This window comes from Pezoporus occidentalis, unplaced genomic scaffold (genome assembly GCF_034315485.1).
Source record: "Pezoporus occidentalis ecotype Australia unplaced genomic scaffold, CSIRO_AGI_Poc_V1 ctg190, whole genome shotgun sequence".
NCBI classification, from domain to species: domain Eukaryota; kingdom Metazoa; phylum Chordata; class Aves; order Psittaciformes; family Psittacidae; genus Pezoporus; species Pezoporus occidentalis.
The window spans coordinates 107,369-130,921 of record NW_026913749.1 but is presented as its reverse complement, the minus strand read 5'-3'; the positions used below and the strand labels follow the sequence as shown (position 1 = coordinate 130,921).

The following is a 23,553-nucleotide window of genomic DNA, read 5'->3' as shown; positions in this document are numbered from 1 at the left end:
CCCGTGCTGTGATGCCCATGAGCCCTGTGCTGTGATGCCCATGAGCCCTGTGTTGTGATGCCCATGAGCCCTGTGCTGTGATGCCCATGAGCCCTGTGCTGTGATGTCCATGAGCCCTGTGTTGTGATGTCCATGAGCCCTGTGCTGTGATGTCCGTGAGCCCTGTGCTGTGATGTCCATGAGCCCTGTGCTGTGATGCCCATGAGCCCTGTGTTGTGATGCCCCTGAGCCCTGTGCTGTGATGTCCATGAGCCCCGTGCTGTGATGTCCATGAGCCCTGTGTTGTGATGTCCATGAGCCCTGTGCTGTGATGCCCCTGAGCCCTGTGCTGTGATGCCCATGAGCCCTGTGCTGTGATGCCCCTGAGCCCTGTGCTGTGATGCCCATGAGCCCTGTGCTGTGATGTCCATGAGCCCTGTGCTGTGATGTCCATGAGCCCTATGTCAGGATGTCCCCAAGTCTTATGCCATGATGTCCATGAGACCTGAGTCACAACGTCCCCATCTCTGTGCTGCAATGTCCCTGAGCCTTGTGCCACGATGGCAATCCCCGTGCTGCGACATCACGAAGCCCTGTGCTATGACGTCCCCAAGTCCAGCATCATTATGCCCCCAAGCCATGTGCCATAATGCCCCCAAAACCCTGTGCCACAATGTCCCCCAGCCCTGCATTGTCATACCCCCAAGCCCTGTGCCACAATGTCCCCAAGCTCTGTGCCATAATGTCCCCAAGCTCTGTGATGCAACGTCCCTGAGCCCTGTTCCATAATGCTGATCCCTGTGGCACAATATCCCCAAGCCCTGTGCCGTAATGTCCCCAAGCCCTGTACTGCAACGTCCCCAAACCCTACATTGCAGTGTCCCCAAGCTTTGTGCCATGAAGTGCCACAACATCTCCAAGCCCTGCATCGTGATGCTCCCGAGCCCTGTTCCAGCTCCACCTGCCCGTTCAAGGAGAGCTGTTAGCAGCCCATCCCTAGAAATGCAGTCGCAGGATGCCAGGCTCCCTGACAGCTTTACAAATAGCAGCTCTTGGTCCAGTCTGAAGTGTTGATTAAAAGGAAAAGAAGAATGAAACCAGAACAAAGGCCGGGGTGGGGACCCCAGGCTGGGGCAGGCATCAGCCACCCTCTGCCACTGCATCTCCAGGCTTCAAGGCCATTAAAGCCGAGGCTTGTACCTGCCCTCGTTTCAAATGTGAAACTTAATTAAGGTTTTATAAACCCTCACCCCATGCAGAAAGCTGCCACTGCATTAGCAAGGCAAATAACACCCAGATGAAGCTATTTTCTTGCCTGACCAAAGTCCAGTTTTTAATTAGGTGGCTGCTGAGACGTGGCATGAGCCATGTGACTGTGTCAGAGAGCCTTGGGGGGGCTCTTTTAATAAAAACACCAGAAAAACCCACAACAGAGCTGAAAATCTACAGTCTTAACAATAGGAAACATGTTCCCCCTGTGCCCTCATGCTGATGGGGATGGTGGCAAGTGGCCATGGGATGCAGGGGAAGGAGTGAGATGCAGTGATTCACCAGGGCAGCAGCAGCACCCAGGTTTTGGGGTGGGGTCTGGGAGGCAGGGCCGCTGCCAGCTCTTCAAGGGACATTAAACCAATTGCCACATCTTGCAGGATTAACACAAGTGACACTCGCTTTGTACCCACATGTTTGCAGCGCGGAGCAGATGGCGGGGCCGCTGGATGGGATCCAGCGCGGCTCCGAGGCGAGCCTGGCACCATCGCCATGGAAAAGCCGTATTTCCCCCGGATCCACTGGGATATCCATTAGCTCTGCCAGCTGCCGGCGTGTCCAGCACCACTGGGAACAATCCTGGCACACTCTTGTGCTGACAGGGATTTAGCTGGAGTTGGCTTCATCTGGGGGCTTGTGGGATGCTCAGGTAATTGCCAGCGACAACGTTTGCATTGCCAAATTGCCTCTAATGGAGGAAGAAGGGAGAAGAAACACCCTGGTAAAGGGGGGACTCTCAAATGGTGAGGACATTTCCTATGTGCTGCATGGGTACCTTTTGGGAGAGGACCCAGCAACGCCGTTGGGATCCAGAGCCCCATCTCAGGGCCATCGTGGACCTGGGCTGGGATGCTCAGTCCCTTGTGAGGTCTCCAAGAGGTTTTCCCAGTGGGATGCTGGAGCTGGATCCGTCTCTCCCACACCAGCAGAGCCAGGCAGGTTTCCTCACCTCCCCCTTGCAGGCAGCCTGCCTGGCTCCTGCCTCCTCCAAGCGCTGCTCTGTGATTGATGAAATGATTCAAGCCCCAGTGACCAGGCCAGCGCCTCGTCCTTTCCTTTACAGAAGGGAAAGAAGCAGCTCCCAGGGAGCTCTGAAGGCAGAGCCAGGAGTGGACTCAGGGCCAAGGGGTGGGCTCTGCCTGCCCCAGTCTGTGCCTGGTCCATGGGGGTACCGCAGTTGTTCCCTTACCCCGCTGCCACCTCTGCTGATGAAGATGAGGGATGCCAGGCAGAGGCACTCAGGGTGTCCCCACCATCCCAGAGCCCCTGCAGATCTCTGTCCCACACCATCCCTGCTCTCCCAGCCCTCCTGAGCTTGCTTCCACTGTGCTTTCCAAGCTTATTTCATGCCCCTTGGCAATGCTGGTGCTTGGGCCAGCAGCAGTTGTAGTCAGAGCTATGGAATTTGCCAACCCAAGAGCCAAGCACCCCGAGGTCATGCTTTGCCTGGAAGCTCTCCTGAGCATCCTGCTCCAGGCGGGAAAGCACATGATGATGGGGAACCCCTATCCTGGCCCTGAGGGGCTGTGAATAACAGAAGAGGAATCTACAAGTAATTACATTCTAATTAAGGATGATGGATGGAGGGGATGGGGTGACTCCACTTAAATCACACAGATCCTTAAAGGGCCTCGTTCCTGCCACCATCCAATCGATTCGCTGGTTTGAAGGAGGAAAAAAGAAGAGGAGCTTCACATTATAACACTTAGAGGAGGTACCACTGCCCGAGCAGGGTATCCCATTGGGCTGGCACATCCCTCTGCCGGCTCTGGCTGCGCCAAAGGAGGGATGAGGGGTGCCCAGCATGGACCCAGAGCATTGGCACAGCCACGGCCACCTCAGGGCAGGGGGGTTTGGCTTTGCAAAGCTCAGCCCTGGGCTTCATTTGCTCCTCCTGACCTGGCAGCGCCGCGGCTGCCGTTGGTTGACAGCCGGCTCGCGGCGGAGGGCTCCTGTCAGCCCCTGCTGCAATTCATTACAGCTCTGTCTCATTAGCGCCCGATCCACTCGGCCCCATGCAGCCCATGTGCCACGCTGCTCCCAGCCAAGGTGACAGGATGCCGGCTGGCTCGGGAGGCTCGCGGGCTGCGGAGCACGCTGCTGAGCCAGCACCGGCACCGGGGGCAGCTCCATCACCGCATCCTCCTCAGCAAGCGGCTCTTGCGTGGCATCGCCTTTGGGGCTAATACAGGCACCCGTGCGAGCTGCAGCACCTTGCCCAGGGGGTGCTTAACGGGGAGAGGAGGCTGGAGCTCGGCATTAGCTGCGGCGCGGCTGGAAGCGTTCCTCACCATTACGTTAATGGTGCTGCCGTGGCCGTTTTCGTTAAGTGATGGGCAGTTTTGCCTAGGGCTCGGCCATTTACCTTCCCAGGACATTAGGAGTCATTGCGCACAACTGCTCCGCAAAGCCCAATTTCCACCTTATTGTGTGGAAAAGCAGCCAGTCATAAGGTGAGGGCGCGAGGAAGGAGGAGCTGTGCTGGCAGGGTTATTCCCTTGGGAAGGGAAAAGCTCACTGGCTGCAGCCATGGGACTGCCAGGGCTGGGTGTTAGGGATGGACACATCCCTAGGGATCTCACATGGACATGGAGAGAGGAGCCCCCACATCGCCGTGCTGGCACGTGTGGGATGTGCACCAGGACAGAGAGGTGAGGGGAGGAATGGGATGGGATGGGAAAGGAGGGGAAGAGGTGAAATAGGATGGGATGAAATGAAGGCAAGGGAAGCTCCAAGGAGGGGAGCTGTTGGGCACTGCCAAGTCCATTCCCATCCCGTGTTCACTGTCTTTTAGCAGCGTGGGGAAGGAAAAGCGTTGCTTAAGGAAGAGCATATCTAAAACACCCAGCTTGCCAACATCCCTTTAATGAAGCGATAACAGGAGCTGCGGGTGAATCCATCCCGAGCCGTGGGCACGGGGCCAGGAGGAGCCTCTCGCTGCAGCAATCGCATCCCATTAAAAGATGGTTTCGCTCCTGGCTTTTGTTAAACATTTGCTCATTTAACCGAGAGGCTGAAAAGTTCCGAGCAGGAAAAGCAGCTCCTCTACGAGCTTCCCACCGCTCGCTTCCAGCGGGAAGCACTGGAGCCACCGCTTCCCTTTCCCATCCCTGTGTTTGAGGCCAGAATTACTTTATCGCCCACTGAAGGAAAAGAAAAAGAAGGGGGGAAGTGTCTAAGTAGTCATTTATTAACAGCTATAAGTATCATTAGGCAGGGAGATGTGGTAAAATATAGATTACACCGGGAAGAACCAAGTATCCGAGTGCCATTTTTCCTGTTCAGCATGTCATTACACATCCCGGCGTGGCGTATCACAGCCATGATTAGTAGCATCAAATGACTTCTGAAAAATGATTATGTGCCATTAAAAACATCAGTCTACCCGAAACCAGCACAAACAAATGGCCGTGCCGGGGATGAGTCATTAGCTCCCGGGCCGCGGATGTGACGGGAATCCCGGAGACGCGGCGGGAGCAACCGGTGGGTGCTGCGGTGGTGCTTTGGGGATGAGGGGGAGGCAAACGCCGGTGGGGTGGAAGCTGATGGATGGAGGGATGGGCTGGCTGGGTACCAGAGCAGTGCCTGGAGGGATGCATAGGGAGGGCGGTTGTAGGGTGGGTGCAGGAGGTGCCTGCCTTGTACCTGCAGGTCGCAAATGTGCGGCTCCCTCTGCTCTCAGGGCGGCTCATCCAGCTCTCTCTTTCGCTTTCTCCATCTACAACTGCAGAACATGGCCCAGGCATCTCCTTGTCCTGGCACAGACCTGCCTGCCTGTACTATTGTACAGCTCCACCACCCCAAACCCCAGCCCCCAAGTCCATTGCCCCATCTCTATCACCCCAAGCCATTACTCTTGCTCCATCCAAACCATCACCCAGGCCCCATCACTCAAACCATTAACTAATTCATCACCTCAAGCCCTTTCCCTGCCCAAATCCATCACCTTGGTTCCATCACTTCAACCCATTAACACAAGGCATCACTCCAACCCATTGCCTGGGTTCCATCACTCCAGTCCAACACCCAAACCCATCACCGCAGCTTCATCACCCGCACTGCCCTCCCTTGCACTCAGCCATGCCCACCCTGCTGCCAGCACTTCTCTCCCTGCTCTCTCCACTTGAAGAGGACATAAATCCAGTTAGTATGTCCAAAGAAGAAAAATCAAAATGTCACATCAGTGGGGACGGTTCAGTTGAAGGCTATTGATTGTCTCAGAGAATAGTCTCCCTTTATTCACCTACTTAGTCCCTTCCCTGGGCACGTATGAGTTCATCAAACATTGTCACACCACATAATAAAGCTTGTTCCCAGGTGTTCCTGCAGCAGCTCGCACTTCATCCTGCCTTCCTGGCAAGCAGGAATTCAGGGAAGAAAGGCTTCTGGCAGAACAAATGCTTGATGGTGGCTGAGGCCTCCCGAGGCCAAGGGAGGATGACCATGACCATGCGCAGGACTGCCTGGGCTTTGTTTGCAGCCTTTTCCTGCTGTATCCTCGCTGCCTCACACATCCATGTGGATACAACCCCTGAGGGCCATGCTGGGGGTTCTTTAAACCCTGATACCCCATGGGGATGTCCCAAGTGGTGCCACCATCCCCAGCCGTGGAGCTCCTCCCTGCATCCTGTGCCCTGTAGGGACCTGAGCCGGATGCTGCCACCAATGTCCTCTGGCCACTTGGGTGGTGGCAGCCACCAGCCCTCATCGCCTGGTTGCAATGAATTGGAAGCATGAACGGGTGCCTCTGAGCCATGCTTATTATTCATGTTATTTGTGCGTTGATCTGATTGTGTGTAATGATTTAATCTGTTAATGGCCCCTGATTCAATCTGCTCCTCTCCACTTTAATCTCCTTTTGCCGTTTGCACCTGAGCTGCTGATTTATCTGACGGCCTTTTGGCAGCACAGGGTCGGGTTTGCAGCTCTCGGCACCGCCGCCGTGGCAGGGCCATGGCAGGGCACCAGCACGTTGTGGCTGCAGGGGGCCAGGAGGAGGAGGCAGGATGCAGTGGGACAGAAACCCCTTGGGGTTACCCAAACCTGGGGTTGGGGTGCTGGGAGCATCTGGAGGTCCCAGCTCCATCACCCCAACTCCATCACACTGGGATCTATCAGTGCAATGAGAACCGGTGGGATGAGGGCCCAGAGGGATGCACAGAGCTGCATCCCCCCAGCCTGTGCAGGGGTGGATGTACAATTCATAGCCTAGATGACAGCGGGGTGCAGCCTGATGGGGTCAGTGTAATTTAGACCCAGGAAACATTTGCAGCTTTCAATTCCTGACATCCCAGGGGGGATGGATGCATCCCATGAGCTGGCAGTGGAGGAGAGGGCCCGGGGATCACCTTGCAGAGGGAGGGAAGGAGGTGGGGGCACATGGTGGCTACTGATGCACATCCCCTGCCCGAGAGGTGCCCTCTGTGCCATTGCCATTCCCCACCTCGTGCTGCCAGAGCTCCAGCCCTGATTTATGGTGGCACAAGGATGAAATCAAAGGCCCCGGGCTCCCAAGGACGCAGCGGCAGCTCCTGCGCTGCATTCTGACCCCGAGCACGCGGCAGGCGCGGTGGCTGCATGCCAATGGGAGCCGGTCCCGGCCCTCCGGGCTCCTCCTGGGAAGATGGATCTCTGCACGGGAGCCGGAGGATGCTGGTGGCAGGGATGGAGGAGTGAGATGTGCTGCTGTTAACGTGGTGTCGGAAGAGCTGTGGGGGCTGCGCGTGTAACCGTAACGGGGCAGTGACAAATGCCATCCCTCCCGAGGCAAAGCAAATCTCCCCCAGCCAAAGGCGACAGGAACTGTGGCAAGTAACAGGATTTGTCACCAGCTCCTGGGTACCAGCCAGAGCTGAGTCTCTGCCTTCGCCTTCCAGGTTGCCCTGGGTGCCCTGCGCTCTCCTGCCTTGATCCCAGCGCTGCCGAGCCCGGAATGGCAAATCCCAGCGTCAGGGCTGGTCTCTGTTCTGGCTCCTCTCGCCTGACGTGGAATGATTTTTGGAGGCAGTTGGTGGCGAGGGAGTACAGCTGCCGCTAAGTTATCCAAACGATTTATCTTAAGATTCATCCAGAATTCATTGTGCCGGGAGCCTGGGCAATGTCGGCTTTTAATATTCATGCGGATTTGGAGGCAGCGTTCATCACAGCCTCTGACAATTTGCACTTCCCTTAATTGCCGGAGCAGCCGGCTCTGCCCGGCCACCAGCCCTCGCCACTGTCCCCAGGGGTGGCTGCAGGGTGCCTGCTCGGCTTTCCCTTCCCTGTGTTAACTGGTGCGTGTGGGCACGGGGCTGCATGGTGCTCCCCACATCCCTGCTCCGAGCACCCGCAGCATCCCGGCTGCGCATCCCGCAGCAGATGGGATGCTCCAGCCCCACGGCACATCCCAGTGCGGGCACACGGAGCCGGGCCCCGGCTGCGCCCTCGCTGCCGCCGTGCCCGCGGCTGGCGTTACCTGTCACCGCTGTCACTCCGCTCCCGTCCCGGCAGCTGCCACCGCACGGGGAATGCATACCAATGAGGCTGATGGAGCCGCAGCCTCGCGGGGGGCTCGTGAGGGGATGGGGGGCACGGGGAGCAGCAGTGGCACTGCCTGCACCAAGACCCGTGATGGGGAGGTGGGCACAGACCTGGCCCCAGCGCATGCAGCCTCTGGGTCACCCACCAGCAATGGACCCCGCAGCCAGTGGCATGTCCACATCTGAAGCCCCTTCCATCCCTTTGCACCCTAAAGCCAGCACCACCCCGGCGTGAGCAGCCCCATGAAAGAGCCCTGGGACAGTGCATGGGGTCCATCCATCACCCCAAAACATCCCCAGGGCCCCCCAAAAGCACCTGTGTCGTTCCCCCCCCCCCCCAGAGGAGGCAGCCGGTCGCAGTGCGGCGCTGGGTGGGTTTCTGCTGTCCCCACGCTGTAATTGTCCTAATTAGATCTGCGTGTTTTGATGAAGGCTTCACAAGGAATGAAAAGGCAAGCGGAGCAGGCAGGCAGGAGGAGATAATCGAATCGCAGATGACATTCCCATCACCCAGCCTCCCCGCACAGCCTCTGCTGCAGCCGAGTCGGAAAATTATGCATAAGGGGGGAGGAAAATTACCATAATCTTCCTCTGCAGGATGACACCGACTTCAGCTGGAGCTGCTCTGCCCTCGCCTCAGCGCTGCCACCGCTGGTGCCACCCGTCCGTGTCACGCACCTACCCAGTGGCCACCAATACCCTCCCAACGGCCACCAGCTCAGGGACCTTTGCCCACTCAGCGCATCCTCCATCCTTGCAGCACCCATGGGGTGATGGTCCTGGCTCTGCTGTGTCAGGCTGGGTCACTATTAGTGGCTCTCCATGAAGACAAGTGCAGGGGGACATAGGCCAGTGACACAAGGATGTGATACAGCAGCTCACACACTGCCCTGTGCTCCTAAACAGCAAATCCCCTTTGGAGGTGGATGGGGGCAAGCAGGGGGTAGCATCATGGCATCACCTCAGCTCTCCCTGCTCGGGTACCAGGCGAGATGAGGCACCAGGGCCCATGGGATGGTGCAGGATGAGGCAGCCAGCAGGGATCTGGGCATGTCCTGCCTCATGCAGGGGGGTGCCCATTCATGGGGTGGGGGTCCTCACCCCAAAACCCCACTCCACAACATTCCCCATGCTCAGACCATCACAAGCTGATGCCCAGGGGAGCGGTGGGGCTGGGGAATGGGACTCGGATCCTTTTTATCTCTCCTAACTTCAGATGAGGAGCCCAGAGCCCAGCTGGGAGAGGGTCCCGGGGGGGTGAGGCTGGCTCCAGGGGGGCTGAACGGGTAGGCTGTGCTGTAATTGCATACAGTTAAGATGAACTTCTCTCCCTTTTCTCTGCACATCTCCCCTGAGGTGCAGAAAAGCCCCTCTGGAGAAGCAGCCGCTGTTCCTTCCTCTGCAGAGCACCTGGTTCTGCCCGCACCAGCATCCCTGGCCATGGACCATGCACCATGGAGGATGTACCATGGAGGATGTGCTGTGGGGCATGTGCCATGGAGAACATCAGTGCCCACTGCACCAGATAAATGCCATCACACAGGTACCCCAACAGCAGGACCACCACCAGCATCACCAGCTCCCCCCATGCTGGTGGGCATGGGCTGTGGATGGGGACCCCAGCACCTCCTGCTCTGCACCCCTTGGCTGGTTTTTACCCCTTGGTATTGTTCCCATCTGAGGAGGGATGCTGAGAGGCTGGGACTTGGATATTACATGGCTTTGCTGCAGCATCACCCCAGCACATTAAACCCCCAAACCAGCAGCAGTGCAAGAGCCGCTCCCCAGGAGATGCTGATCCTGGCTCCCGTGTGACTGCTCCATGGGGCAGGATCCGGCCCAGCCCTAATTAAAAGGAGCATACATTCAAGAGCTTCAAACGGCTCCCGATGCCTGCGGGAAACTTCCCACTGTGTTTATCCCCCTTTTCCCTGCTCTGGCCACACTGCGATGCCCCCCATGAACTGACCCCCCCCCCAACCACCCCCAGCCCCCTGTGTCCCCCATTGCCAAATTTCTTCCTCCCTTTCCAGGGTATTTCCAAGAAAAGCTCCTTTGTTTCTTGGGATTCCATCTCCCTCCGCTGCCTGTCCCCACCTCGAGCCTGCGCCTGCCTTTGTCCTCAGCAGATAAAGAACAAAAGGGGAAGAGATGGAGAAAATACCATCTCGCCTCCAAATGGGCTTTTTTTCTTCCCCCCCCCCCCCCTCCCCAAGTCGCCCGTGGAGCTTCGGATGCTCTTTAAGAGCCGTGCTGATGAATGCGAGGGCATGGGAGCTGCCATTAGGAGTGAATTGATCGGCGTTCGGCAGCAGCGCTGCCAGGGCCCTTTGCTTTAAGATTGGAGAAGGGAAGAATGAGAGTGAAGCAGGGCGGGGGGGAAGAAAGAAAATACAGAGTGATTGGGAAGAGGTTCCTGTCCCTGTTAATGATGAACACATCCAGCGGCTGCAGCCGCGCTCAGAGCAGGCAATCGCCATGCAGGGCCTCGCTCCTCTGCGCCAGAGGGAGAAACTCCAGGAAACGAGGGAAAAATCCATTTCTGCTGCAGTTTGTTCCCTGGATGGGGGAATCTCCCCTGGAATGGGTCCTTCCGTGTCTGCCGTTTACTGTGCCAGCTCCCAGCTCGGCCACATCACCTTCCCAAGGTTGGGAGGACCAAAACCCAGTTCCACAAGGAGAACAAGGGATGGATAGGGGCTGGGGCTGGGGGCTGTGCAGCTTGGGGACGTGCTGCTCCGTGTGCATGTCTGCAGCACACGCGTGTCCACATGGATTGGGCATGCACTGCTCGGGCATGCAGCACATGGGGTGAGCGCATGGCTCCATGTTCCGCGTCTCAGTCATGTTCGTCTCAGCTGCGCGCATCCCAGACATGCACATCCCAGCCTTGAACATCCCAGATGTGCACATCTCGACCATGCACATCTCGGGCATGCTCATCTCAGCTTTCCACCTCTTGGACACGCACACCACAGCCCAAATTGGGGTTCCGCAGCTGTGGGGTGCAGCCACAGTGGGACTCCTGCAGGCAGCCCCCCAGGGACACTATGTAATCTGTGGACACATCTCCTGTCACACAAGTACCACATTGTGTCCCCGAGGATGGGCAATGCCTCCCATGCTCTAACCTGTGGGATGCAGAAACCATGGGTGAAGGAGACAGCAGCAGCGCTGCAGCATCATTAGGAGCAAACATCTGGGGGTGCTGCATGGGGACCATGAGCAGGGGCGGTCGTGTCCCCAGGGAAGAGCAAGAGAAGGAAAGCACCAGCACTCTGGGTGGGCAGGGTGCTCCCAGGTCTCCAGCACATGCCAGAGCATGTGGAGATGCTCTGATTCCATCGAGGTGCGCTGCAGGTGAGGATGCGAAGCCAGGGGTCCAGGCAGTGGGTACCAAATGATGCTGCAGGGACACCCCCCTTGCTGTCCCAGGCCTTCAAGAAACACTTGGTATGCTGGGACTGGTCCCATAGCTCAGAACTCACCCTGATGCACACCCAAGCTGTGGTTCCCCTCCCTGTACCAGGAAAAGCACTGAAGGATGGTGTCATCGTGCACAATGAAACCAGGGCTGCCCTGGTTGTGCACACATCGCGGTGAGCCCCAACTGTACCCCAGGGAGGTCACAGCAAGCAGTGCCAAGGGATGGAGCCAGCAGCAGATTATCCTCAGCGCTCCTTTAACGCCAGATCAGGCCTTTGAGAGGGGAAGAGAGAAAACCCACATCAGATTTTCATCCCTTGCTGGTTTTTCATCCATCCCCTGTTGTCTCCCGCCTCCCGCAGCCCCCGGAGCTGCTGCTGCTGATAAGGTGATAGCATCTAATCGCCTGCTGCCAACCGCTGCTCAAATAAACCCCTGTGCGAGCTGCCAGGGGGATGCCACCCGTGCCGACCCGGTCCCCATTGTCCCCCAAGGGCCCTGGGGGGGGGACATCACCCCAACAGGCTCCGCGGGGAGCACCCAGGGGTCCTGGTAAGGTTTGGGGATCCAGCATCCTGGTTCTCTTCCATGTGTCTCCATCAACATCCACCTCACTGGAGCATCCTCACGGAGGAAGAGGAGGAGGAGGAAGGCTCCTTTCCCAACTGGGGTAAGGGGTTTATGATGCCCCCAAACCCTAGGGTTAAACACAACCCCAATCCTGGCCCTGCACTTCCCAAGCACAACCAGAGAAGGGGTTTAATACCTAGAGCTGGTGTTGGGTGGGTGAATTAAGGCTGCTAATTGAATTTCATCAGGCAGCGGAGCCGGGCCGGTGGGAGGCAGGCAGGAAACGCGTTTGATGTGTTTTAAGAGCTGCAGTTTCGGAGCGCGATGGGGTTTGGGGCTGGGTTTATTTGCTTTTTGCTTTAATTTAAAGCTGGTTGTAAAATGATCCCATCTTTGAGGAGGGAATGACTCCCATGAATTATTTGGTGTTGATTTAGACACCCACCCAGCTTTTAAATAATGGTAATACAGTGAAAGGGAATCCGCTCCAGGGAGGAGCAGGAAGGATGCTGCTGGGGAGGGGGACGACAGGGATGTGGGATGTGACCACCACTCCCCATAGTGAGGCCACGCTGTACTTTGGGTTAAAAGCATCAGCATTCAGCATCGGTGCTGGAATGGACGCTTTTCATGCCGGTTTGGTTTTATTATGACACCAAGGAGCCAGTGTCCCTCTCGGCTGTTGATTTACGCTGGTGGTGGTTTAATTGTACGATTCAGCACACCTTGAAACATGAAAAACTGCTCCAGTTTTGAAGCGATTCAGAGGCAGCCGGGTAGATCAGCCCCTTCCAATGAGATAAGTAAATCACACAATTAAATACTCATCGGGTGGCAAAGGGGAAGCAACCCACCTGAAACGCTTCACCCCTCTGTGTGAGCCCCACAGATCCCACCCCAACTATGCCCCAGAGGTCTTAGTGGGATACTGGGAGCACTATGGGATACAGTGACGGGCACAGGGTGCTGGGTCAGGGTGCCACAGCAGCCACACAAGAGCCACCAGCTCCATTAATTCCCTCTTTGCACCCTAGGAATGCTGGACCAGGACAGGCCACACCACTGCTCCCATCACCCTTGGGGTCCAGCCCCTCCAAGTGATGACCCAAGCTGGGGAGTCCCTTCATGAATAGAGGGTCCCTGGATGCACTGATGGGCAGCCTCCCGTCCCCACCATCCCCACTGCACCCCATGACCCCATTCAAGCACCCAGAAACCCGCATCCCCGAGGAGCACCCCAGCATCCCCATATACTGCTCCTTCTACACATAGGGCTCAGTGGGATGGGGACAGGATAAGAGGGATTGATGGCATACAGGGACAGGATGGGGACCCTCGCTTCCCCCCGATCCCCAGATGGTTATTGCAGCGGCTTAGGGTCGTTTGAGGGGTTTAGAGTGTGGCTGAAGCTCTCTCTTGTGGCAAAGCCGCTCCATTACACCCCTTCCTGAAACATCGAGCCCCAGCATCCAGAGACATCGAGCCCCAGCATCTCTCGGAGTGGAGGGGAGGGGGGAGCCCCGGCGCAGGACCCCATCTCCTGGATCCTCCCGGAGAGATGCCGGGGCTCAGGAGGAGGGAGCATCCCGCCCTTCCAGCCGTGCACGGAGGGATGCGGGAGGCCAGAGGTGCCCGGTGCTCCCCGCACACCCCCCGTTGCCCATGGCACGGGGCTGAGACCCTGCCAACTCAGCACAGGCATCGCGCCCTCCACCGCGATCGCGACTCTGCTCTGTTTTGTCCCTCGGCCCGAGCCGTAGCGGCGCTCCAAGGGGGGGGCGGGTTTAAGGCTTGTATGCGGAAGCGGGAGCTCACTTCCGGTTTGTGCGCCGAGGAGGGAGCTGTGAGTATGGCGCCGGGGGGGGGGCGGTACGGGATCCGCCGCCATCCGCGGCTGTGCGGGAGCGGGCGGCCCCGCGGCGGGCTCGGGGAGCGGAGGGGACGCGGGGGCAGCCGGGGGTGGCCGATGGGCGGCGGGAGGGCGGCCGATGGGGGTCGGTGGGACTGACGCCATCTTGGGTTGTGCCTCCCGCAGGTTGGAGCGCTCCGAGCCCGGCCGGCACCATGGTGAGGAGCGGGGAGGGGGGGGGGGGGTTCCTATCCTGCCCGGCCCCTGCGGTGCTGCGGGAGGCAGCGCAGCTCCCGCGCCGTGTTACGGCTGCCACGGCCCTGGCGGAGAGCAGAGGTGGCTGCAGGGAGCGGAGCCCCCGCAGGCCCTGTTGGGGGGGGGGCTCTGGGGTGTCGGGTGTGTGCTGAGGGGGTGCTCTGCTTCCCAGCCCCGCAAGATTGAGGAGATCAAAGACTTCCTGCTGACAGCGCGGAGGAAGGACGCCAAGTGTGAGTGTGGGGGGTGAGGGGGGAGCGAGCGGCCCCATGGAGCCCCTTGGCTCGGGAGCACTGGGATTTAAAGCGGTTTTGTTCAGGGTTAACGTGTGAGAGAGGCCACCCTGGGCAGGGGGGTGCTGTGGGTGCGGGACTCGGGTGCTCCAGCGGTGGCTGCTGCTGTGCACCCGGCGGGGCTCAGCCCAGCCCCAGCTTGGAAGCTCATTTCACATGAGCCCATCCCTGCTGCTCTGTAGCCTTCAGATCAGTGCAGGGTGTCAGGGCTGTCACGGTGACAAGGGAATCCTGGCCGTACTTGGGTCTCCTTCCATTGTCCGTACAAAGGTAGTGATTGAAGCTCTGGCAATGCCTTGGTGCAGTATTTAGCCATGTGTGAGGAGTTTTCCCTCTTCTCTCTCTTACTTGGATGCAGCTGTCCCAGGGAAGAGGCGCTTTCACACTGGAAGCCTTTTGTTAACCCACCGGTGTGGGTGAGAGGGAGAGTTCCGCATTGAAACGCTGATGGAGCTGCTGACAGCCCCTCACACAGCATTCCTGGGCTGGTCCACTTGGATTTCCCAGCAGCTCCAGCCAAGTGGCTCAGATCAAATGGCTTTTGGGAAGCGCTGGGCGTGGAGTTGGGGGTCTGCAGTGTGGAAGTGGGAGTTACAATCACTTCTTCACGTTGGTTGATGTAAAACCAGCCTCAAAATGCAGCTGTTGGCTCTGAGGAGCATGGGGCTGAACCCCTGGATGCAGCAGAGGCTGTTGGTGCAGCAAAATCCACTTAATTTGGGGGTTTCCAGTGCAGGCAGGGTTGGGGTGGCTCCATCCTGAGCTGTTCCTGACCCCGCAGCCGTCAAGATCAAGAAGAACAAGGACAATGTGAAGTTCAAGGTGCGCTGCAGCCGGTACCTCTACACCCTGGTCATCACGGACAAGGAGAAGGCCGAGAAGCTGAAGCAGTCGCTGCCCCCAGGTATCTCCTGGTGTCCCAGGGGAGCTGCCTCACACCGGGAGCCCCATCCTGGGATGTGTCCCTGCTCCAGGGTGTGGGGTTCTGTGTAAATGGAGCTGTTTCTCACCAGCACTTTCTCTCCTCTGCAGGTTTGGCTGTCAAGGAGCTGAAATGAGCCAATAAATGGGAGTTTTGTTGTTTGTTACAATAAATAAACGTGACTGTTCCCCACTGGGGGGTGTGTGTCTGTCCATGTGGCCCCAACCAAACCAGGTGGGGTTCCTTTGGTGATCTGAGCCCCCAGCTCAGGAATGCTGGGGGGTGCTTCCTGGGGGATGTGGTGGGCCTGGGACAATGTGGAACTACTCTATAGTTCCTGGACAGGAGGCCATGTCATTATAGCAGGGACAGGATGGGAGTGTGGTTCCCCTGTAGCAGGGAGGTGGTGAGGTGCCCTGTCTGTATAGCAGGGCAGTGACAAAGTGTGAGGCTCCTATAGAAAGGATGAGTGTGGTACCCCTATAAAAAGGCAGTGGTGGGGTGCAGTGTCCCTGTATCAGGGTGGTGACAAGGAGAGGCTGCTGTAGCAGGGAGAGGATGGGATGTGGTTCCTCTTATAGAAGGATGGGGGTGAGGTGTGATGTCCATGTAGCAGGGAGGGGATGGGGCATGGTGTGGTTCCCTCGTAACAGAGGGGTGGTGGGGTGCAGCGCCCCAGAGGAAGGGTGCTGACAAGGTGTGAGGCCCCTGTAGCAGGAGGGATGGGTACGGTGCCCCTGTAGAAGGGCAGGGACGGGATGCGAGGCCCCTATGGGGCGGTCCACGCTCAGTGTCCCTATAGGAGCGTCGGGGCGCGCTGCTCCCTACGCGGAGCGCGATCCGGGGTGGGCGGGGCGAGGGGCGTGGCCCGGGGCGGGGGCGTGGCCCGGGCGGAGCCGCGCGGTTCGGTTCCCCCCCCCCTCCTCCGCCCCCGCCATCGGCGGCGGCCCCAGCGCGGCCCCGGCCCCGGCCCCGGCCCCGGCCCCGCGATGCCGCCCGCCCGCGCCGGGTACGTGGCTCCGTGGTGGGTGTCGTGGCTGCACCGCCTGCCCCACCGCGGGCTGCGCCTGCAGAGCGTGCCCGCCGCCTTCCGCCCGCGGGACGCCGACTACCAGCAGGTACCGACCCCGCGGGGACGGAGCCCTCCGGGGCAGCGCTACCGGTACCGGGCTTCCCCCCCCCCAACCCCCCCAATCCTTCCCTTTCTCCCGGTGCCAGCCCCGCACAAAGCGCGCTTCTTCCCGCGCGGGCAGCGGGCCCCCCCACCCGCCGGTACCGGCCCCGCAGCCTTCCCCCCTCCCGGGTCACCCCTCCTTTGGGCGCTCGGTGGGGTCCCGTACCCGGCTGCAGGCCCCCCACTGCACCCCCTTGCTCCGGGGCATTGGCCCGCCACGGCCCCGAAACGGAGGGGAGGCAGCGCCGGTGCCTCCACCACCCCTTAGAGCCGGTCTGCATGGCCCGGGACGGGGCCGCTTCCTCTTTCCCCGTGTGACCGTCCCGTGGGGCCCTGGACGTGGCCGCATCCCCTCGCATCCCGCAGCACGTGAGGGACACGAGCGCTGACTGCCCCTTCTCCTTCCCAGTCGCTGCTTTTCCTGGGCTTGGTGTCCGCCGTCTGCCTCGGCCTCAACCTCCTCTTCCTCACTGTGTACCTGATCTGCCTGTGCTGCTGCAAGAGGGACCAGGACCCTGAGACCAAGCGGCCCCACTCCTGCTGTGTCACCTGGATGGCCGTCACCGCGGGGCTCATCTGCTGGTGAGGATGGGGACGGGAACCCGGTGCTGTGTCCCCATCACGAGGTGCTCAGCCCCAGCCACGAGTTACTTTAATTAGATCCACGCAATTAAACACAGCCCATCCCTGCCTCCATCCTCGCAGCCACCGATGCTGGGGTCCGGCTGCGGTCCACCCCTGTCCCTGTCCCCACCATGCCCGTGCCCCTTTTCCCAGCTAATCCCAGCCGGGAACGGGGCCGGGCCGCTAATCCCAGCCCGGAGCAGATGGCGGGCGGCAGCGTGACCCAGCTGCCGGGTCCCGGCTGCTCCTGCCCTTAATTGCAACCACAGCAATTAGCGAGGGGAGCCGGCGGCGTTCCGGGCGCTTCCCAAACCCATCTCGGCTTATGGCTGGGAGGGATGCGCCCATCCGCCGGCCTGACCCGGGGTGATGGGCTGGGACGTGGGCGCTTCCACCACGAGACAAAGGGGCTGCTTTTCCCTGGGCGGAGCGAGGTGGCTGCCTGGAGCGTGGTGCGGAGCAGGGAAATGGCACCAAGGATCTTGGTGTGCTTCCACCGGGATGGCTCCCGCTCCTCCAGCCTCGGGCACCCCACAGAGCGTGGCGGGGGGGGCCGGGGTGCCCGCTGGAAGGCAGCAAAAGAGCTTGCTGCAGCTCCCCCGGGGCTCTGAACCTCTCCCGCAGCCGCACTGAGCCTGCTTGTGGATGCTAAAGGCTTCATTGTGGTGAATGGGTTCGTGGCTGTTGGGTTTATGGCGTTTGCCGTGGGGAGGGGGCACCGCATGCATCGGGCACGTGTGGGCATGTGCTCGGCACATCCCTCCTCGGGGCCAGCTCTGACTCCATCACGAGTGCTAAAGCAGCTGTGGGGAGCCCTCCCCACTGCAGTGCTGCCCCTGTCCCGTCTCCTTTGGCTCTGCCCTGTCAAGGGTAAGGGGTTTCCCCCACACCAGGATGCTCCAGGGAGCGTCCCCGGTCCAGCCGGTGTCCCCACATCCTCCCTGCCCCATGTTGGGGTGAGCGTTTCCCTCCCTGTAATCAGGGGTCCTTTCTCTGCTCACAGTGCAGCCGTTGGCATTGGCTTCTATGGGAACAGTGAGACCAACGATGGGGTGTACCAGCTGCTGTATGCCCTGGACCACGCCAACCACACACTGACCGGCATCGACTCGCTGGTAGGGCTGTGGGGCTGGGACCCCCACATCCAAACCCCTCCATGTCCCACGGGGTCACATCCCTCCTCCATCCTGGGTTTGGTTAAAGCACTGTGGAGGGGGAAGCATCCGGCTGGAGGGACCCAGGCTGAGCCCCAGGCAGCCATGCCATGCTGATCACAGGGTGACAGTGATGTCACCCTGCAAAATGGGCCCTTTGTGGCTGGGAAGGGCCGCGGGGGCCGTGGCAGGGCTGTCCAGAGGATGGATCCCGCTGGAGCACAGGGCTCTGACACGGAGCTGCTGTCCTGGAGGGAGCATCCCATGGGATCACAGAACCACAGAGTGGTTTGTGTTGAAGGGACCTTAAAGCTCCTCCAGCTCCAACCCCTGCCACGGGCAGGGACCCCTTCATAGAGCAGCTTGCTCCAAGCCCCTGTGTCCAACCTGGCCTTGAACACTGCCCGGGATGGGATGTTGGGAAGCCCTGGTGGTACCGACCATCCCACATCCATCCCCAGGTAGCGGACACCACGCTGCAGATGCAGGTGGGTCTGGAGCAGCACCTGCAGCGCCTGAACGAGCTCCTGGCGCCACGGGGGGATTACCTGCAAACCCTCAAGTTCCTGCAGCAGCTCTCGGGCAGCATCGTGCTGCAGCTCGCGGGGCTGCCCGTGTGGCGCGGCACCAGCACCGACCTCACCGCGCTCGCCGGCCACGTCGCCTACATTGAGTATTACCGGTGAGCGGGGCCGCCGGTGGGGCTGGGGCTGGGGCTGGGGCTGGGACACGAGTGACGGAGCCTTCCCGTGCACCCAGATGGCTGGCTTATCTGCTCTTCTTCATGCTGGTGCTCACCGTCTGCCTCCTGGCCTGCCTGGGGCTGGCCAAGCGCTCCCGATGCCTCCTCACCACGTGAGTACGGCGGTGCCGGGCTCGGCGGTGCCGGGAGCCGCATCCCACCGCATCTCACCCCTGTCCCCGCAGGATGCTGTGCTGTGGGCTGCTGACCCTCATCCTCAGCTGGGCCTCTGTGGCTGTGGACACGGCAGCGGCGGTGGTGAGTGGGGCCAGGGCAGAGCCGGGGGCTGAGGGCACCCGTCGCCATCCTGCCCAGCACCAATGATGTCCCTCTTGTCCCCACAGGGCACCAGCGACTTCTGCGTGGCCCCAGATAAGTTCATCATGAACCAAACAGAGAGTGACATCAGTGCGGGTGAGAGCTGGTTGTGGGGTGGAGATGTGCTGGGGGGGGACACCAGTGATACCTCAAAACCTGCCTGGGGAGCCGGTGCCCTTCGATGCTGGGATGCTCGTACCAACATCTCCCATTTGCTTTGCAGAGGTGGTTCACTATTACCTGTACTGTGAGCAGGGCCTGAGCAACCCCTTCCAGCAGGTATGGGGGAGCCTTGCACCCCGCTTGGTACAGCAGGGGTGTCCCATGGGATGACCAGCTCTGTGACTGCTCCTGCTCCTCCTCGCAGGCTCTCACCGTCTTCCAGCGCTCGCTCACTACGATGCAGATCCAGATCCAGGGCCTGATCCAGTTTGCGCTGCCCGCATTCCCAACAGCCGAGGTACAGGCTGTGGGGAGCCCCATCTCTTCCCCCGTGCTCCCCATCCTGCTGTCCTGAACCCCCCCTTCTCCCACAGAAAGACCTTCTGGGGGTGCAGCAGCTCCTCAACTCCTCAGAGACCAGCCTGCACCAGCTCACGGCCATGCTGGACTGCCGGGGGCTGCACAAGGTGAGTTGGGGGGGATCAGGTTGGGGACGCACATCTCCTGGGGTCCTCCTATTGCCACCCGCGCTGCCCTACCCCATCTCCTGCTGCAGGACTACCTGGATGCCCTCATTGGCATCTGCTACGATGGGGTGGAGGGTTTGCTCTACCTGGTTCTCTTCTCCTTGCTGGTGGCTGCCTCCTTCTCCACCATCATCTGCGCCACACCACGAGCATGGAAGCTCTTCACTGGACGGTGGGTCTGCTGCAGCCCTGCCTTCACTGGGGACATGAGCTGGGAACGGGGGGAGCTGCCTTTGGGGCCGGGGCGGGGGGGGGGATGATCATTGGTGCCTTGTCTCTGCAGGGACAGGGACTATGATGACATGGACGATGAGGACCCCTTCAACCCACAGGCACGGCGCATCGCCAGCCACAACCCGGCACGGGGGCAGCTCCGCAGCTTCTGCAGCTACAGCAGCAGCCTGGGCAGCCAGAGCAGCCTGCACCCGCCGGCGCAGACCATCTCCAACGCACCCGTCTCTGAGTACATGTGAGACACCCCCCCTCACACCTCATGCCTTGGGGATGGAGCATCACCTGCGCCGGGTGCAGGAGGATGGGGTACCGCACACCTTGGGGATGGAGCATCATCCGCACTGGGTGCAGGAGGATGGGGGGGTACTGCATACCTTGGGGATGGAGCATCACCCCACACTGGGTGCAGGAGCACGGGGGTACCGCATGCCTTGGGGATGGAGCATCACCTGCGCCAGGTGCAGGAGGATGGGGTACCGCACACCTTGGGGATGGAGCATCACCCCACACTGGGTGCAGGAGCGCAGGGGTACCGCATGCCTTGGGGGTGGAGCATCACCTGCACCGGGTGCAGGAGGATGGGGGTACCGCATGCCTTGGGGATGGAGCATCACCCGCACCGGGTGCAGGAGGATGAGGGTACTGCACAGCTTGTGGAGGGACATCACCTGCACTGGGGGCAGGAGGATGGGGGTTCTGCACAGCTCGGGGATGGAGCATCACCCCATGCTGGGTGCAGGAGGATGGGGGTTCCGCATGCCTTGGGGATGGAGCATCACCCCACACTGGGTGCAGGAGGATGAGGGTACTGCACAGCTTGTGGAGGGACATCACCTGCACTGGGGGCAGGAGGATGGGGGTTCTGCACAGCTTAGGGATGGAGCATCACCCCATGCTGGGTGCAGGAGGAGAGGGGTTCTCACTGCTGGGATCTCCCCCTCAGGAACCAAGCTGTGCTCTTCGGTGGAAACCCACGCTATGAGAATGTGCCCCTCATCGGCAGAGGCTCTCCTCCCCCCACGGTACGGTGGATGGCCGAGGCCAAATCCTTCTTGTGACATCCCTGGGGGGCGGTAGAGGGGGGACCGGGGGGCACAGGGCCATTCTGCTCCTCTGTGGCATTGATGGTGGATGGGGTGAGCTCGGCCCCCTCCTCCTGCCCTATCCATGAGCGCATCCTTGCTGCCCGTCTCACTAACCCAGATCCCTCCATGCTGCGGGGAGAGGTCGGCAGCCACGTGCTCGGAGGAGACTGAAATAGTCTTCCCTTCTTCCCTTGCTCTCCTGCTTTATTTCTTCATTCTGACTTTGAAAGGACACTTGTCCCAGTCACCCCTGCACATCCCCATTCCCTGCTGCTGCCTTGAGCCCTCCCTGGTTTTTAACACCTGCTTTATTTGATTTATTTCCTTCTTTTTATTTTCATTCGCATCAATTCTTTTGGAGCTAAGTTGCCCATCAAGAGTAAGTTCAGCTGCTTCCTTCTCCCGCCTTGTCCTGGGTTCCCATCCTCCTTCCCCTCCTCGGTGCCTCTCTCCATCCCTTCTTCCATGGAGCCCGTTTGCTTTTGGGAAGAGCGCAGAGGGCTTGGGAGGTACAAGAGGATTTGCAGCTCCTGTGTGCTGGGAGTGGGAATGGTCCCTGTCTCCATCCCTTTCTTGGTGCAGTTTTTCCCCTCCTTTTCTGACAGTGTTTAATCTGCTTCAATGCCTCCACCCAAAGGATGGAGCACGGTGGGACTGGGCTGGTTCAGCCTGGAGAAGAGAAGGCTCCTTAAGGGGAGACCTGAGAGCAGCTCCAGTGCCTGAAGGGGCTGCAGGAAACCTGGAGAGGGGCTTTGGAACTGGATGAGCTTTAAGCTCCCTCCTGTGATAGTCGGGCTCTCTCTGGCGGCTCAGCAGCACGTGGGGGTGCAGGGGTTGTGTGTGGATCACACCACGGCTGGGGTGACACTGACCCCATGTCCTGTCCCCGCAGTACTCCCCGAGCATGCGAGCCACCTACCTGTCGGTCACCGATGAGCACATCCGGCCCCACAGCACCGAGGTCCCGGCCTAAGCCTGGCCCCGCGCGGCTCCCGGCAGGAGGAGACGGTGCCACCGGCGTTCCTGTGATGGGAAACCAAAGAGACCCGGGACAGACGTGGTGGGGAGCCCGGCAACGGCCGGAGGATGAGCCCCGGCGGTGGGGAAGCCCCCGGGCTCCCTTTACCCTCCTCTTTCCCCTTGGCAGCTCCTTCTTTATCTCAAGTCTTCCTCTCCTATAGCAGACAGTGACTGGGGCCGACTGGAGATGCTTCCCACCCTCGCGTGGGCTCCTCCGGTCCTTCCCCACTTGGGGATGTTTTATGCCACGGACCGGAGCCTTCTCCAGCTCCCTGGAGCACCCAGCCTGGGACCATGGGTGCCTCCTTCGCTCCCGTAGCAATGCAGCACCAACCACTAGTGATCCCAGCTCCCACTCCTCATGGATGGAGCCTGCTCCCTGTGTCCCCCTCGCTGCTGCCCTGGGTTCAGGGGCTGTAGGATTAAGGATGCTTTGTCCTTGCTGGTTTTCCTTTGCTTTGCTCCCCGGTTTTGTGAGTTCTCTGCAGAGCAGAGGTGCAGTTTGACTCGCTGCCTCTGTGTGAATGGGGTTTCGCTGCGGTGCACGTCGGTAGCAGGTTTTGGGCTGGGTGGAAGGCTCTTTTTGGCTGTTCAGCTCAGCTGGGCTGGGCTCCCCTCCTGCACGACAGCCACAACCCCCCTGGGAGAGGGATAGGAACATCCCTGGGGCAGGATGTGGTCCTGCGGAGGGCATGGTCCTGCCAGGGCTTCAAGGAGCCAGGAGGAAGCAGCATGAGCTGAAATGGATCTTTTCTGGCTGCCTGTTTTGGTGTGGACTTCTCTGGAGAGCAAAGGCTTATCCCTTAACCCTCATCTCCCTGCAGGCAGCAGCCTCCTGCGCTGCTGGCTGTGGTTTTCCATCCCCTCATCCCTGCTTCGGCTAACAGCTGGGGGAGCCAGGCTCTCCCTTGGGCCAGCCCCGGGGTCTTACTTGATAGCAGCGACTCACTGTGTCTTTTAACGATAACCTGTATATTGCCCTCAGCCCCTTCACCCATGTTCTGTGTGACTGCGATGCTCCCTGTTGGAAACTTCCTTCCAGGGAATATTGGGGGGGGGGGGGGAGTTGGGGGTTGATGTTTGACTGTAATGGTACTGGTAGTAGAGCTGGTGTTAAACGCATGTGAACTAAACCTCCCCAGGGGCTGGAGCCCGATGCGGATGTGCCCTGTGGGGAAAGGACAATAAACACTTGTACTAAACATGCTCCTCAGTGCGGGTTTCTCTGGGCTGAGCTGCTCCAGGCACCCCTCCTGCCCACCCCGCTGGGGTGCTGGGAGAGCTCTAAGCTCCCTTCCACCCTGAACCAGGCTGGGATTCCATGGAGTGCTCGGGTGTGCGGGGGGCAGCGCTGGCTCCGGATGCCAGACCCCACTGGATCCAAGCCCCTGCATCCCTGGGGCCAACTCCTGCAGCTGCAGGGCTGCCTCTC

At 60.0% G+C, this 23,553-nt stretch overlaps 2 protein-coding genes across 4 annotated transcripts; both read left to right on the top strand.

Annotated features, from left to right (window-relative positions):
* Window positions 1–4,854: 4,854 nt before the first annotated feature.
* On the top strand, window positions 4,855–15,273 carry RPL38 (ribosomal protein L38). 3 transcript variants are annotated; one of them, XM_062616876.1, is made up of 5 exons: window positions 4,855–4,859; window positions 13,798–13,829; window positions 14,039–14,099; window positions 14,941–15,063; window positions 15,192–15,273. In XM_062616876.1, the coding sequence occupies exons 2-5, from the start codon at window positions 13,827–13,829 to the stop codon at window positions 15,215–15,217; spliced, it is 213 nt and encodes a 70-aa protein (XP_062472860.1). In that variant the 5' UTR covers window positions 4,855–4,859; window positions 13,798–13,826; the 3' UTR covers window positions 15,218–15,273. The 3 variants fall into 3 exon arrangements, with proteins under 3 accessions (XP_062472860.1, XP_062472858.1, XP_062472859.1); XM_062616874.1 differs by lacking the exon at window positions 4,855–4,859 and adding an exon at window positions 13,291–13,582; XM_062616875.1 differs by lacking the exon at window positions 4,855–4,859 and adding an exon at window positions 13,528–13,605.
* Window positions 15,274–16,035: 762 nt separating this feature from the next.
* Window positions 16,036–22,296, top strand: TTYH2 (tweety family member 2). The gene is made up of 14 exons (XM_062616891.1): window positions 16,036–16,199; window positions 16,665–16,837; window positions 17,883–17,994; window positions 18,495–18,715; window positions 18,793–18,888; window positions 18,961–19,033; window positions 19,120–19,189; window positions 19,317–19,372; window positions 19,461–19,553; window positions 19,630–19,722; window positions 19,812–19,954; window positions 20,066–20,251; window positions 20,960–21,038; window positions 21,994–22,296. The coding sequence occupies exons 1-14, from the start codon at window positions 16,071–16,073 to the stop codon at window positions 22,072–22,074; spliced, it is 1,605 nt and encodes a 534-aa protein (XP_062472875.1). The 5' UTR covers window positions 16,036–16,070; the 3' UTR covers window positions 22,075–22,296.
* Window positions 22,297–23,553: the final 1,257 nt, after the last annotated feature.